The following is a 16341-nucleotide window of genomic DNA, read 5'->3' as shown; positions in this document are numbered from 1 at the left end:
GGTGTTTACCTTCCCAGGCACCGGGCGAAGCGCCCGGCAGCGGGGACGGTTCTGTATTTCAACAGTATTAAAGTTACCCCTGCAGCCCCCACCGGGGCCTCCCCGGGCTCCGCGGCCACCCCCGGGACCGCACCGCGCCGCTCCGCGCCCGGCGGACAGAGGGACGGGCGGGGGTGTCCGCGGAAACCCGCCCGGCGGTGCCCGACCGCGGCCGGCCCGCGCCCTCCCCTGCCGCGCCGCGGCGCCCCCCGCTCACCGTGCTGCGGCCGCCGTCCCGGGGGCGCGGAGCGCTGCTGCGGGCTGCGCGGCTCGGGGGCAGCGGCAGGGCGGCCGGGCTGGCAGAGGCGGCCCCGCGGCTCGGCCCCGCTGCTTCGGGCCGGCTCACACGTCAGCCCGCGCCACGAGACCCGGATCTGCCGGCTACCGGCGGCGGCGGGGCCGGGGCGGTGCCGCGCGGCTCCCGCCCCCCGCGCACGCCCCTCCGCGGCACGGCCCGGCCCGGCCCGGCCCCCGCGGGACGCTGCCAGCCCGCACCGCAGCGCGGCGGCTCACCGGGCAGGGGCAGCCGCGGCCCGGCCTCCGCTGCCCGGCCGAGCCCGGCTCGGGCGCTGGGCGGGCACGGGGGATACGCGGGCGCGGTAGCTCGGCGTGCCGGGCGGTGTCATTTTCAAGCAACGCGTCGGCCTTAAAATAAAGCCCCAGTAAGTCAGCGCTGGGAAAACGCAAGGAAAATAGCTCCTCTGGAGCCTGGAGTGCGGGTGGGTCTGCCACAGCCCCCGCTGTCAGGGCTCTGCGCCCCTGTTAGAAACGTCGTTACTTCGGTTGCTTGGCCCCAAGTCGTCACCCCCAAAGTATGAGGGAATTTACAGTGAAGTTTCTCACCTAGGAACTGAAAGCATGTTAAGGAGCTCATGACTTGCAAGGCTTCTCTGCAATTATAGCATCCCTCAAAATATGCGTTTAGATATTGTGGAATGAATTTAGAAAGGCAAATTTCCAATCACGGCTTCTCACATCAGCCAGTTGGGTTTACCTGTGCCTGGGCAAGGTGCCATGCTCCCATACGGAAAGCTGGACCGCATCCCGTCCCGGGGACGTCATACCATGCCATAATGCAATGGGGATTTCACAGGGAAGAAAATCTTGTCCTCTGGTATTTCCAAGGGTGGCTTACCTCCTCCAAGCCAGAAAACAAGAATGATGCTACAATGACAGTGAGAAAGGAAGGTTGGATGGAAGTTGCGAGTTCTCACAAGTCAGTACATCCTCATGGCAACAGTGCCTCATACAGTCTGATATGGCCCACATGTGGGGACAAGCTTGTCTGTTCTCATCACTCTTTGCTGCTGTCATGAGCCTTTCAAACCTCCTTTCATGGCTACAGTTTTTTGTACAAGTTTTTTTCTAGCCTTGGGTGTCAAGCCTAGGTTACTCTGCCAAGTCTCGGGTGCATTGCCAGTTGGCAGCCTTGCACGTCCAGCCATCGCTGGTGTGCAGAGCCACCTCTCCCTGTAAGACAGGGGTAGGCTAACTCTTGCTCATTAGGGCTGCCCTGGACATAACCATTCTGCTTCCTGAGCAGCAGCAGGCAGGCAGACTACCTCTATCTAGTCATGCCACCATGACTTGCTATGGATATTGCCTCTCCCATGTCTCAGCCTTCTCTTGTGTTAGCACCCAACTAAACAGTGTCAACACTGAAAAGTGAATCAAGGCACTGACACAAAACCAAGCTATCACACAAAAAAGCTAAACTATGCAGAACTCATGTCATCTTGTCTTCCTCAACCAAGAGAACTGAACCTCTGGTAAAGCACTAAGGATGCTAAAATTTATCTTTAATTTGGAAACATAAAACTGCATCCCTACAATGTTTCCTGGGAGAACAGGTTTCTTGACAGCCTGTCGCGGAGTTTCGAGTGCAACGGGAACCACGAATATCAGCAACATCAAGGTACACTTGGCTTGAAGTATACTCTGGCTGTCCTGGCCAAACACAAAACTAACCAAGACAATAGTGTCAGAGGGTGGTCATAAACAGAATGATCAACAGAATGATCCTTCCTCCCACCTCTCCCTCAGCCGTTCTCCTAACCCTTCATCACAGAACGAGCCATCCCAGAAGCAAGCAGAAACAGCTTCCCAACACCCTTAAGCAGCCTTGCCTATCTGTTTCCCACAGCTAGCATCTGGGGCTAGTCATTGTTGTAGAAAATGGATCTGAGATCCTGAAATCCCAAAGCCAGACAGAGCTTACCACGAGTCCTGGCTCAAACAAGAAAGGAGAGCAATGGCAACCACACAATGGTGGAAAGTTCCTCCTGTCAAGCTGAGGCGGGAACACTGAACACTTCTATTTTCTTGCCTACGGGTAAAGCCAAACAGCCGGCTGTTCCTAAAAGGAAGGCAAGCATACTTGAGGCAACTGTTGGAATTGAGAAGAGAGTCTCATAGTGATTGAGTCTTGGAGAACTGAATCTGGATAATCCTATAACTGGAAGGGCAAGATTAAGTGAGCTGGACAGGCAGTCTCAGATGCCTTGTCAGGAATAATATGAACCTGCAAAGAGTCTGTAAAGGAGAGGTAGGAGTTGATGGGGATGACGACTGAGCAATCTTTAACAAAGCAGTACACAATGATGGCACTTAGTAGCTAGAGCTGTGACATCTTCCCCTCTAATTTTGAACCAAACACGGACTCCTCAAAACTCAGCACATCCCATCTTTCTAGCTCATTTGTAACATCACCCCATCCAAGAACTCGCAGCACGTCTGGTAATCTCATAAGGAGGACAGGGACCTGTTGAAGTGAGTCCAGAGGAGGGCCACAAAGATGATCAGATGGCTGGAGCACCTCTCCTGTGAAGACAGGCTGAGAGAGTTGAGGTTGTTCAGCCTGGAGAACAGAAGGTTCTGGAGAGACCTTATAGCAGCCTTCCAGTACCTAAACGGAACCTACAAGGAAGCTAGAGAGGGACTTTTTACAAGGGCTTGTAGTGACAGGACAAGGAGTAATGGCTTTAAACTGAAAGAGGGTAGATTCAGATTAGATATAAGGAAGAAATTCTTCATCACGAGGGTGGTGAGGCACTGGAACAGGCTCCCAGAGAAGCTGTGGATGCCCCATCCCTGGAAGTGTTCAAGGCCAGGCTGGATGGGGCTTTGAGCAACCTGGTCTAGTGGAAGGTGTCCCTACCCGTGGTGGGTGGTTGGAACTAGATGATCTCTAAGGTAACTTCCAACCCAAACCATGATTTGCACTGCCTTTTTGACAGCAAAATAGCAATTATTTTTGTGATTATTTTTCTTTGCTCAACATATATATTTCCATTGGCACTCCTGGAAATATGGCAAGCCAATAGGCCTAAATGAAGGATGGATTCATGAAAGGGTGATCCTCATGGATGAAACTTCAAAATATGAACTGTCAAGGAAGAGGGGCAGGCCATAGGAACTGCAGAAAGTAGAGAGACCAGGAACAAGAGAAACAAGGCATAAGCTTACTGCTTCAAATCAGCAAGCACACATATTTAAACAGAAAGTCGCTAGGTATTTTGCATAAAACATTCTGCCAGAGCATCCCTCAGAATTTGGCCCTCCTGGTTCCCACGGGCAAATGAACAAGCCATAGCAGGCACTGATTCTATCTCAGCTTCCTTCTCCCAGGCTTCAGCCATCTGCTCCCCCTTACACTCACAAATTTAGTGCACAATACAGCAGTAAAACGAGATCCTGATATGGAGGCTGTTTTCAGACTCACTCTATGAAGTCTGTTTTCTGGCAACCAAACTATGATGAAAACAGTGATGACTTAGTCTACTTTATGAACAAAGGCATTAGATGCATTAAATATCAGCTAGTAATAAGGACACAACAGTAAATCCATTGATTTTGGCACACTACAAACAATTGCGCTGTCCACCGCCAAGCTAAAACTAAGAAAACAACTCTGCTTGAAGGGCAGAAGACAGTAATGTTCCTTCCTCCAATAACCCTGTACAATGGAGGAGGGTGGGAGTTGAGCAAAACTTACTATGACGTTCTCTACATCCATCATCTCAAAGTAGTGTGGATTGGGCACTTTGTAAGGCAATAGGCAGCTGTCACATTCCACATCACAGTGCTAGCTTTCAACTTTTCTACCCTGACAGACAATGGAAAAGCAGGAGTCCTGTTGGAGATCTAACCTGCCAAATAACGGACAGGCTTGTTTACAGATACTCCGGAACACTACTTCTCCCATTCTGAAGTTCTCTTTCTGCTGATGTTATTCTCATCTTTGCTGAATAACTCATACCACTAGGCATTGTACCGCTCACATCCAGATACTTTGTGGAGTGGAAATTCTTCATCTGCAAATCATGCAGTTTCATCATGTCTGAAAAAATGACCTAGAAATAAGGCAGATACTCTAATATGTAACTCTTTTTCTGTCTGCTCCCTCTTTATTTGTATGCTGTCCATAATGAGTAGATAATGCTATTCCCAGAAGGAATCTACATGAAACTCTAGTGCAAAATTTTTATACTGAAGAGCCACTTGGAAGACATCTGCAGCATGGTCTGAAAATGGCATCCAGGAAGTGGAAAGGAAAAGATTATGAAGTACCTCTGCAGTAGCAAGGTAGGAGTGGCTTTTTGGCAGCAACACTGGGTTTCTGGAAAGAGGGAGCTAATTTTGGAAAAAGAATCCAAGCCCTTAGAAAAGTTGCCCACAAACACTCCTAGAATTCAGCTGGGCTGACATCTCACAAAGCACTGGAGAATTGCAAAGCACTTTGGGATACTAGGCAGCAAGCCTGTGAATAAGCAGGCACAAAGACTATATTGTGTGCTTGCATTAATTTGATATAAATTCAGTCACGTGACCACCACTGAACCAAATTTATACTGCCAGATTATCTGTCGATGTACAGATACAAGATTAACGAACATCCAACCACAACCTAAGCTGGCAGGACTCTCAGAAAAAAATTGGCTTGGTGGAAAGAAGATACTCCACTGAAGTTGTCACAGGATCTATGGAAGGCTTTTGTGCTCCTGAAGGCTTTTGTGCTCCTGAAGCATCCACACACCAACACAGACTTTGAGACAAGTTAACCACAGTCCAGGGGAAATGATCCCAAAGGATTGCTGTAATGCTGCCAGATCACAGCTGCCAAATGAAGTTTTCCAAACTAGGAAATGGAGGCAGGGAATCTGAAGTTAAGGGGACGACAAGGATTATTTCACACTTACCTAGATTGTCGACTAATAACTTACAGTAACTATGAAATGCAAGCAGGCCAGCTGGGACACTTAGAAGATCAGGCTTGCAAGAAACATTTAAAAATAGAGGATTAAGATCTGAACCACCAAATTGTTAATGATAACACTTGCTGGTAAATATATACCAGGCTGAAATGGATCTGTAGAATTAGAACAGTAAGTTCTCTGTAACCGCACAAGTTAATGAGACAAAGTTCCGCTAAATTTCATTGTGATTGATAATTATGCAATCAGTGTCAGGAACATATTTTGGAAATACTTTGGGAAATCTCCTCTAAAAATGTGGTCTAAGTGAACCAACACTGGTATAACCTTAACAAATTGTCTTTCCTCTGGGGCAGAAACCATAATAGCAGCTGCATGGTTGTGGTGTCTTTCTTGCAAAGAAAAGATGAGAAACAGTGTGAACTGCTTCTTAAGCAACTGTAGTTCACAGCCATAAGCTATCTGCAGCCATAAACTTAGCAGCAGCTAACACTGCTGTATTCATCTGCAAATTGCTGCCACTCAGGAAAAACGCATCTCATGTCATCCTCCCTCCATGTTCAGAGCCATTTCAGCATTCAGTCTGAAACTGCCTCTGAACATGAGTCAGAGCCCTCAACCGCTACAGTTCTCGTAGACTTGAAATAAAAATGAATCCTTGCTCATTTTCCAAGTGAACATCTAAAAGAAGAAGCCATATCTAAAAGATGAACCACGGGCACAAATGCAAGCCAGTAGATTTGATGAATATTAGTTCAGAAGAACATGTGAGAGAAAGAAATGGAAATATGATCCCAAAGGATTTTTTTTTTAACACTTTACTACATCTAACAAAGAAACAGCAAGGAATCAAGCTTTTCTGGTCAGGAGCTGGGAGTTCCTCTGATCTGAAATGGATATATGCAGTTTTGCAGTTGGTATTAAGCACTCAGGATATGCCTGAAATTTAACTGTCCATTAAAAAACCAAAGCATTATTTACCAAGAAAAAAGAGATAACAAAGAGAGAAGGCATTTCACGCGTCACTGAGGAGGTGTATCAAAAGGCATAACTCTGCCAGTCAGTCCTTGGAGATCAGTATTCTACCACATAAAACGGGGCAGCATCTCTGTATGGACTACAGAGAACTAAATCAAACTGTTGGAAAATAATCTGATCGTTCTAAGTGATACTCTGGTTTCTGTAGCACATTCAACCATGCTTTTCATTTTGCATCTTAGAACATGAGTATTGACAAGTGAACTAGAAATGACTGCTGTCTCAGATGGCCAAGATCTGTGTGAACATAATGCAAGGGTTTTAGCTTGTGCACATTTGCTGTTTGAGTATGTGGTATGATACAGCTGGATGGTTGCTGCAGTATGTCAAACCTGTTGAACAGGAGCTGTAAACCCTACAAGTGGTTTGGTATAAGAAAGAAAATTAGGATTTACGGAACTCCTCGCTAACACTGTCAGGTCAGGAAAAAAAAAAGAATTCTGTAGTACTCAGCTCACACTTCATAGTTTAAAAATTTTGCAAAACACTGCACAGATTAAGGGAAAACATTTCAGCATTCAAGAGTGTGAATTTACATTTTCAGTGGTTAAATGGGTTGTTGTGGTTACTTTGTGTTAAGCTACTAAAATCAAAATTAGACATAGATGTTGTCTCTAAAACTGGAGGTAATTACTGAAGTAAAGATGGAAAGATTTGAAGCCAGTGCTGTATTATACCAGAAGTCCAATGCCTGTGTAGAGAAACTATTGAGGGAGACAGACTTTTCTCATTGGTGCCCAGTGACAGGACAAGAGCACTGTGGACAAACTGAAACATGTGACGTTCCAGCTGAACATAAGGAAACATTTCGTTACTCAAATGGTGGTTGAACACTGGCAGAGGTTGCCCAGAAAGGCTATGGTGTCCCCATCCTTAGAGATATTCAAAACCCAAATGGCCATGGTCCTGCTGGGCAACCTGCTCTGGCTGACCCCGCTTTAACAGGGTGGGTGGACTAGATGATCTCAAGAGGTCTTGTCTAACCTCAAGCGTGCTGTGGTTCTGTGATACTGTGCCACTCAAGAGGGAACCCAGGAGTAGGTACATCTACAGAGCACTGTTACCACATTTTCCGTGGGAGTAAAATTATTTGGGATGGTTGACATTAAAATACAGGGATAGGGATAGTAGGACATCTAGAAATATCTGCACGAGAAGACACACTATAATCTATATACACTGTTCAGTGTTAATATCTTTTATATCTGCTGTATGTTTGGGGAAGGGGCCAACAGCATATGTTACAGCATTCCTGTGAGTTAAGATCTACGAAATCCTGAAAGACAATCATACAGCATGACTATCTCCCAGCATGACTAACCTCTAATTGGAGAATGAAAGATACAGTCTAGAATACTGCCTTTTAAAAGGTGACAACTTCCAATTTACCATGTGATCTTTTTGCACTCTGTCAGGAAGATGGGAGAGCTGTAATGGGGAATTTTATGAGATGGGTTATATAATACTTCACTGAGACTGCTATAATTGCTACCCCTCATTTGAGAAAAATGTACAAGACAAGGAGCTCCTTACATCTAAACTAGATCTTCCACCTAACAAAGGCATATGCTACTATTCAAAAGAAAGACACACAGAACAACAGGGATTTTCTAGATACTGCTCTGTGAAACACTGTGTGCCTAACAGAGATTCAAAGACCAGAGAAATTGCTTACTTCTGCTGCGTTCAGGGAAATTGTACATTACTCGATAACAGAACGCTATCTGAACCTTCTTTGTTTAACCTGACTTTATCCTCAATGTTCTCCTTTAATAACTTGCCAGATCCTATGTTCTCGCTAGCCATATGGCCGAACTGGAGACAATCAGGTCAGGAAAACAAAATCAGCTTTTCTTAATTTGTATTCCTGAATTGGTCCTTACTGGTTTCTATGACTTCAAATGCAGTTCAATTAACTTCTTACATGACTGTGGTCTAAATAGTGACTAGTGACTTAGACTTCATGATTTAGCCCTAAATTATTTATTCTACTGTAGTAAGATAAATAGAAAAGTGTTTTGGTTTTTTTTTCCTAATACAAAACTGTTCTAGTTTCCAAAATGCAGATATTTTAGGATGGTATCAACAGCAATACAGCTTGATAAATTACCCATCTGTCATGGTTGAGCTCTTTCTGGATGATCTCTGACAAACTTCACTGTTTTGTAAATTTTAATTGTAGACAGTTCCAAAAGACTTCCATGAGTTGCAGATTTAGTGCCTGTCATGACATTATACTGTAGTTTAGAAAGATGGTCATCATTAGAAATAAGTTCAAATTCTAGTTAGAACTTTCAAAAAGCCTCAGAATCCCAAAGTTTCTAGATCAAGCAGTAATAGCTGAATTCAAGAGCTCCAGACTTCTTTTTTATTAAAAGGAATGTTATTTTCCTGCCTTTCAGGATCTCTAAAAAGCCTTGTGCTTTACAAAACAGAGATCATTGCAGGGATCCATAACAATTGATGATGCCAAGTATACTGGAGTATGTTGTCTCTGTGGTTTGGCTTCCATTAGATTTCTGATTTTACTACATATGTTCTGGTATTATACTGTGGCTATTCATACATCTTTAATCCATATTGTGTTAAAGCTGGAAATCTTTTTTGAGATGGGACCATGTGTACTGTGTGACACTACTGCCTGCAGGAGTTTGATCCTGCACATACCTGTTTGCAGCCTGCATTGATGGCTCTATGTCTCAGGTTACATACACGAAGAGGAAAAGGTGTCCAGTACATCCCTTTCTCCTGAAAAGATACGGCAGTGATGTAGGAGGACAGTTTGCAACATGTACTCCCTGAATAAAGTGTTGCCTGAATAATAAGAAGAATAAAGAAGGCAGGAAGCCAGGTGGAAGCATCCTGGAGACCCAAATTTGATCTACGTGTGATCACTTAGACCACCTTGTACACAATGAGCTATCCAGCAGTTAGCTTATCTACACTTTCAGGAATATTATCATATTTTGACAATTGAAGACCACTACTAATGTCATGCAATTAGACTGTGACTGCATTTACTTTTCCTCTAATGGAAAGTGGGTTTATTTTTTACTTATTCTGGACTACCATATTAATTCAATTAATGCTTCACAGCAATTTGCTGTTTCAGTTCTAATTCTAAAATCAGCTGTCCTAATGAGAGACCCTAACTCCACCCCCAAGAAATAATTCCAAAATATTAATGCTGTTTTGTCTTCTCTCTTACTGCATTTAGATACTTCCCTGCTATCACTGCACTGAACAATAAATAGAAGCTTCCACTTCAAGGTCCTATATACTTCAGTTCTGATGACATTTATGAAATGGAGGTTTTCTGAGCATCAGCCTGAATCTGATTTCAACTCCTGTACCTGAAATAGCAGGGATTGTTGTTCAGTCACAAATCCTAAGGACATGAGGAGAAGATGATGTCCAGCTGGCCAGGAAAAACTGTCCAGCTGCCCTTTTTAGGCAGCTCTAAGTCCCTTTTCTACCTATCTATGAAAGGAAGGCTGCCATATTTAATTAGATTAAGTTACATAGATTTGATAATTTACTATAAGTTATTACATTAATAGATGGTAATATAAAATGCTTAAATTGGTACAAATACTTCACTCAGAGTAGAAAATGTTTCTGAGTGGAAAACAATATACCAGCAATGTAGCATTGTGACTATATCCTTTATATTACTGGCCAAATCCTCTCGTCCCTTATAACTCTACTATTCATTAAACTAATAATAATAGCCATGTTATATTGTGAAATCTATTTCTGTATTCCCATCTTGCTTTCCTTTTGAAAGGACCCTCAAAAAGATTGCCATCTTCTTTTTGAAACAGGAAGAAAGGAGAAGAGCTGTATACCTTTTCCTTTATAGGAAATGCTTTTAGTTCCCTGTAATCAACTGGTCAGTCTGCTTATGCCAAATTTTTCAAGGTAGATGCCCGCTCATTAAGAATGTAAATAAACTTGGTACTTCCTGCAGAATTACAAGAGCTATGTCCCAGCTGAACCTGATTTTTTTTCTTCTCTTTCATGAACACACAAGAAAAAGCCCTTGTCCCCCAAGGTGCATATACCACCAGTCGAAAATCACTCAACAAAGAAGTGGAAGTTTAAAAAACCAATAATTATGCTAACAGACTTAAAAGCATTTGGGCTGTTTGTATCTAGGTTTTCCTACCAAAAACATCAGGTTCAGATGTAACATTAATTTAGAAGATATTGCTAGGCCACCAAATTAATGAAAAGTCCAGGGTGTACTGTCAATTTCTAATAGAAACCCTTAAGAAGTGAAGAGCAATAGCATATTTTTATACTACCAAAAATTACTGCGCATGCATTATTTAATGAAAACTTTGCTAAATCTTGTTTAAGTCATAGATTGATTGATGTAAAAATCAATAGCTGAATTAATTTCTGATCTAAGTCCACTAAGTCAGATGAATTGCATCATATGAATTCAAACTGGATTAATTCAGACGACTCTGAGGTTTCGTTAGTATACTTACTACGCTTTAAAGCATATATATTGAAGTTGCTAATGACATGAAAAACACAACTTGGAAAGTGCAGACATGATGAGTGAATAACTCCTCCCTCTACCAGGAACACGAAATAATTTCGGTTCTGTCGTTTTAGGCATTTCTGCCTGCAGAACTCCTGCAAGTTCTTCCTCGACACCGTTGCAGGAAAGCCCGGGCAAGGCAGCAGCAGAGGCGTGAGCTCCCCAGCTGAGGGATCCGCCCGAGCCGAGCACGGCGGCCGCCCCCGTTCCACCCGGGAGAGGGCACTCTTAGACCTGGCCGCGCAACCGGACGTGGACACGGAGAGGAGGAACAGGAAAGTTAAGATGACACCTGAAAACTCGGTCAACTTGCACCACTAGTTAGTTATTTTTATGATACTGCTAATCTTCGGAATGAGTTGAGTCATGCAGACGCTGCCACAACAAGAGCACAATATGACAGACAATAAACGTGCAGGCTAAGTTTATTTTTGTTGTCTCTGAAATGTTCTAAATGTGATGCAGATAAAAAAGACAACTGGCACGTAGGCCTCTCTGTTAAAAGCTGTGATGACAGAAAGAGAGCTGTAGGTGTACGTTTGGTGGGAAATGAGGATTAAATTTTAACATAACCTAGCTTTATGAATATTATTTCTTGCTGATTTTTTAAATAAAGTGTTACTATAAATGATTGTATGAACATTTAAACACAAAGTGCATACAACCTGATACTAATACAGCCTGTAAAGTTAATCCTCAAATGGATACCTCATGAAATAAACAAAATAAGAATTAAAAATATGTTGGAGGTCCAACCTTTGTTTCTAAAGTGTTTGAAATCAATATACAGATCTTGAGAGAGCTCTGCTCTCCAATGAGAAATCCTCTAGCAACAAGAAAATATCACTCGTGACATTTTTGATTTTTCTAAACTGAAGAGGTCAAGGGGAGGAGGGGGGAAGTCTTGTTACGCAAGACACAAAGCAGCAAAGCAAGAACAGAATGTTGCATGCTGGAAGTTATAGTTTCAAAAATGACATTTTCTTCTAATCACAGGGAATAATCTCAATAATTCCAAATTCTATCTGAATAATTCTACTAGAAAAAGATCCCATTGATATGAACAGAATAAAATTAGTAAAATAGGGAAATGAGAAAAAGATCACCAAGAATCTTAACTTGAACAACAGAAATTTAATCATATTTAGTGCTGTCACAAGCATTTCAGGAGTCCCCAGGCAGTATCCCGGGGCTGCGAGGCATCCACAGTCTCAGACAGACGAACCATGCACCCGGTGACTGTACTATATGTACAGCAAGTGAGTCCAACATGTGCAGTTTGTGCAGGAACAATAGCCATTTTTCTATGAAAATGTGGGGAAGTTTCCTATATATATGTTGTAGGATAGATAATATTTCCCATATTACATGGGAAATGACACAGTATTTAGGGTGTTTGGCTACTCTAGCATCAGCTAATGAACAATGGCAGCCTTTCCATAATGGAGAACTTGGGCTGAGGTCTTACAACCACTGATCTTACTTTATAGGCACTGATCCTATAAACTTTCCTCCTGCAGTCATCTTAAATAGTTTGAAGTTCATTTAATACACCATTTTTCCTGCACCTACTTCCAGAAGTATTTCAAAGCAATAGGCCAAACACACTAAACAATGTCTGGATACCCAGAATTTTATCTCCCACTCTGCCTAGTTATCATCAACACCAATGGGCAAAAGTATAGACCAATTTTTGGTCAGTTTTTGAAAGCTGCTATTGAAAAAACTGTTTGGTATAAGGCTAAATTGATAATGGGATCAATGAAAGAACTATCTCCTGAAATGAGATATCCTATTAATAAAAAATTTCATAATTCAAAAAGTGAGCTGACTATGTTCAAAGGACTCCGCTTTTTCATTTCGTGTATGAATCTTTCTAAAGGTGAAAGACTAATGAGAACTTAATTCAGAAGATACACACAGACCTGTATTATCAACATACTATAAAATATATTATGAAGTCAGACGTGGAAGTCACTGAAATAACACAAAGATGCTACATTCTCATTTTTTCTAAGCATTTTCTTATTTCACAAAAAAGCTCTAAACCAAATCCTAAACCAAACCAAAAGAAAAACCTGAAACACCTATTCAAAGACTGTCAGTCTATGGTCCTGTTCTGGCCTAAAACCCTGTAGAGTCTTCTGCAAAATAGTAAAATATAGTAAAGCGTAAAACAATATAAGAGGTATACAGTGATAACCGCAGCATGCTGATTACATAAGGTACTGATTTTATGCAGTATTTTAATCCTGGCAGAACTCACTGCTACTCTGTTCTACCTTCCAAAAAGCTCTTCTGTATTCTCTTTTACCAAAGAGAAAATTAACACGGTATATGGTGAATACGAAACAGCTGTGAGATAACTGAAAGATGCCTATTTAAGGACAAGTGAAAAGTGGAGTATACTAAGGAAAAGAGATGCAGTAATTCATACTAATTTGATTTGCTTTTTGCAGTAACAGACTCTGACATTTGTAATCCAAATGAGCACATGAAAATAAACCTAGATACAAAGCAGGCAAAATCATTGCCCTTTACTGTGGCTGTTACTGGATGTCTACTACCTATAACACACAAGGACACTCACAGGAACACAAAGGATTCTGACACTTGATAAAGGTCATGTTTTCCACTCCATTCAGAGCAAAATCTGAATATTAGGAGCTCAGCTTCTTTCTGTGAGCTGTCTGAAAAGACATGAGGCATTTAACCTGGAGATTTTATGTGCTGCCTTTATAATTTTTGTCTCTAGTACTCAGTAAGAGCTCAGCACACCATAAACCTAACTTTCATCTATGAGCTCTAAGAAGCAGAAAAGAGTTATTACGCTTATTTTACAGGTGAGAGCCTAAGGCACAGAGAAGGCACAGTCTACCTTCTCAAAATGAACTTAAGACACATCAGCAGGACTCAGATGTCTAAATTATTCTGAAGATGAAGGCCCACGTTCACACTAGAAGTCATTAAAAAGAAATCAGGCCTAATGCAAAATGATCCTTCTCAAAAAGGTGCTAAAAACCTCAGCTGAAAAACTGCATTGTGTACTGCATTAAAAACAATTTTCAGTCTGAAGAAGACCTAACGTGATGAACAGATGCATACGGTACAACATTCTTGCAGGAAAATGGTCTTTTTCCAGTCAAACCACAGGGGAAGAGTAAACATACACAGAAAAAGGACTACGTGAATCTGTATTAGTTGCCAATTTTTTTTATCGGTTGGGCCTATACTTTCTTTACTATGTATATAATAGTCAAAACGCCATGTATACTAATGAAGGTAAACTGCAGATGACAGCCATACCAGAAGTAGACATTTGTTGAAATAAATGTCTATGTTGTACATTGTCCTGCACTGCACCATTAAGAAGAGGCACTATAAAATCTTTCTACAGACCGTAAGGTCTTGAAAGCCTCTAGTTCCTGAAAAAACAACCATTGTAAACACAATCTCACGTTCCCCTCTGAAAATCTGTCTATATACCATACCATATTTTGCGCACCTCAGGCTAGCAGGGATGGTTATTGGTATCCTATTTCAGTTTTCTAGACGGCGCAACATCTGCGGCTTGCCACGTTTGCTTCTGCAATAAAATACAACAGTCCATTAGACAGGAATGACGTTCACCTTTTACTCTATTTTAAAAATATTGTAGCAGAATCTGTAAACGGTTCCTTACGCTGCCTCCTCAGAGCTGCTGGGCCTGTGAGATCGCCCGTCGCGGGCGAGGAGGCAGCAGTGTCTCCAAGGGAAGGGCGAGAGTGTCAAGACTGCAAGGAGCTGGGCCAGCAGCGCAACGTCTGAGGAACTGCAGTTTTCTCCAGAGAGCATAAGGAAAAAAACCCCACAAAACTAATGGGCACTGCAGTATGGGCAGGTCGAGCAGATTCTCAAGGCATGTGAAACCCCCTCTGGTTATCTTTGCTCAGGGACTTCAGCAGAAGACCTGTCAGCTGCTCCTTGGGCCAGCGGTTTCCTCAGGGACACCTCAGACTTTTCTCCTGCTACCTCGGCACTCGCCGGCCCAGCCCGGCTCAGCCTTCCCGAGGGCACCCCCTTCGCCCCGGCCCGGTGCTTCAGGCCTCCCCCTGCCGCGGCCGCTGGCACAACGCCGGGCCGGGGAGGCCGGTAGGGCCGCGCTGCCCGCGGCGGCAGCCATGACAACACAACCGCCCGGACGCTGCCCCGGGTCCCGGCGGCGGCGGCGGAGCTCTGCCTGCGGGTGCTTCTCCGCACGCCTTCGCCAAGCGCCGCCGGGGACCCGCCCGGCCCGTGACATGGCGAGCAGCGGCAGGCGGGCGCTCCCGGGGCGGAACCCCCGCGCCCCCTGAGGAGGCGGCGGCATCCTTCCCCGGGGAGCCGCGGCGAGGAGGAGGCCGGGAGCGCACGCCGCCGCTGGCCAGCGCTCGACCCCCCCCCCACGTCGCGGAGCCCCGGTGGCCGCTCCGCTCCGCGCACACGACAGCCCCTCCTGAGCGGCGGCGGCGGAGCCGGCGGCCCCAGCGCGCATGCTCGGCGCGGGCGCCATTTTGGTGGGGCCGGGAGTTATCCAGCGGGAGCGGCGGCGGAGCTCGCTGGGCCCGGCTCGGAGGCGGCGGCGAGTGGGTGCCCGCTGCGGAGATGGCTAACATCGCGGTGCAGAGGATCAAGCGGGAGTTCAAGGAGGTGCTGAAGAGCGAGGAGGTCAGAGCCTCTCCCCTTCCCCTGCGTGCCGCCGCCACCCTCCCCCGTCTGTGCGTCTGTGAGTGCGGGCAGCGGGGGAAGGTGCGGGCGCCCCGCCGGCCTGCACGGGGACCCCGCTTCCCCCTCGGCCCCACCTCCCCGTGCTGGGGGTGGGCCAGTCCCACGGCCTCGGGGAGGAGAATGGCGATTCCCGGGGAGACGGGACCCGCCAGCCGCCGGGAGGGGGGAGGAGGGGGCCCTGGGGCCCCTCCCCCAGCGGGCAGCGGGAGCCGCCGGCGGCCCGAGGGGGAGCGGGGCCGGCGGGCCGGGCCCAGGAAGTGATGCGGCGGCAGCGGCTGTGGGGGCGCGCCCCGGGGAGAGCGGGCGGGCAGGCCCCCGCGGCGGGCGGCCGATGCCCGGGAGGGAGCGCGCTGCCAGGCCCGAGACTGCGGGGCGGGGCGGGGCCTGCCCGGCGCGGGGCGACCGGGGCCCCCGGCCCGCGCCCCCCCCCCGTGTCCCTCTGCCCGCGCGGGAGTGCCCACGCGCCGCTGCGCCGTGCGGGGGTGAAGCGATCGGTGAGGCCGAGGTGCGGGTACGCGGGCTCGCATCCCCTTAACTCGCCCCTCTGGTCAGCCAGTGCCTGAGGCTGCGGAGAATGGCTTTAGTTTTTGTGAAAAGCTTTGCAGGTAAATCCCTATTTATTTATGTTACTTTAATACAGAACTGCCTTTACCCCACTGCAGGCTTACTCACCTTCAGGTGGATGCTTTTAAAGCCTCACTCATTTCAGTCATGCTCCCTCGTTTCCTGAGCAGTGTGTTTCTGAGGTATGCG

The 16341-nt window shown here is 45.5% G+C and overlaps 2 protein-coding genes across 2 annotated transcripts in view; one reads left to right on the top strand and one right to left on the bottom strand.

Moving 5' to 3' along the window:
- SMIM14 (small integral membrane protein 14) overlaps positions 1-441 on the bottom strand; it is a 42816-nt gene extending 42375 nt beyond the window's left edge. The window contains exon 1 of the mRNA XM_065633954.1: positions 257-441. The gene's annotated coding sequence lies outside the window, so the exon portion shown is untranslated. The remainder of the gene's footprint in view (positions 1-256) is intronic.
- Positions 442-15198: 14757 nt separating this feature from the next.
- Positions 15199-16341, top strand: part of UBE2K (ubiquitin conjugating enzyme E2 K) — a 41971-nt gene continuing 40828 nt past the window's right edge. The window contains exon 1 of the mRNA XM_065634567.1: positions 15199-15528. Within this exon, the coding sequence (XP_065490639.1) occupies positions 15466-15528 (63 nt within the window). The 5' untranslated portion in view covers positions 15199-15465. The remainder of the gene's footprint in view (positions 15529-16341) is intronic.

This window comes from Caloenas nicobarica, chromosome 4 (genome assembly GCF_036013445.1).
Source record: "Caloenas nicobarica isolate bCalNic1 chromosome 4, bCalNic1.hap1, whole genome shotgun sequence".
NCBI lineage: Eukaryota > Metazoa > Chordata > Aves > Columbiformes > Columbidae > Caloenas > Caloenas nicobarica.
This window is presented reverse-complemented; position numbering and strand designations above follow the sequence as displayed.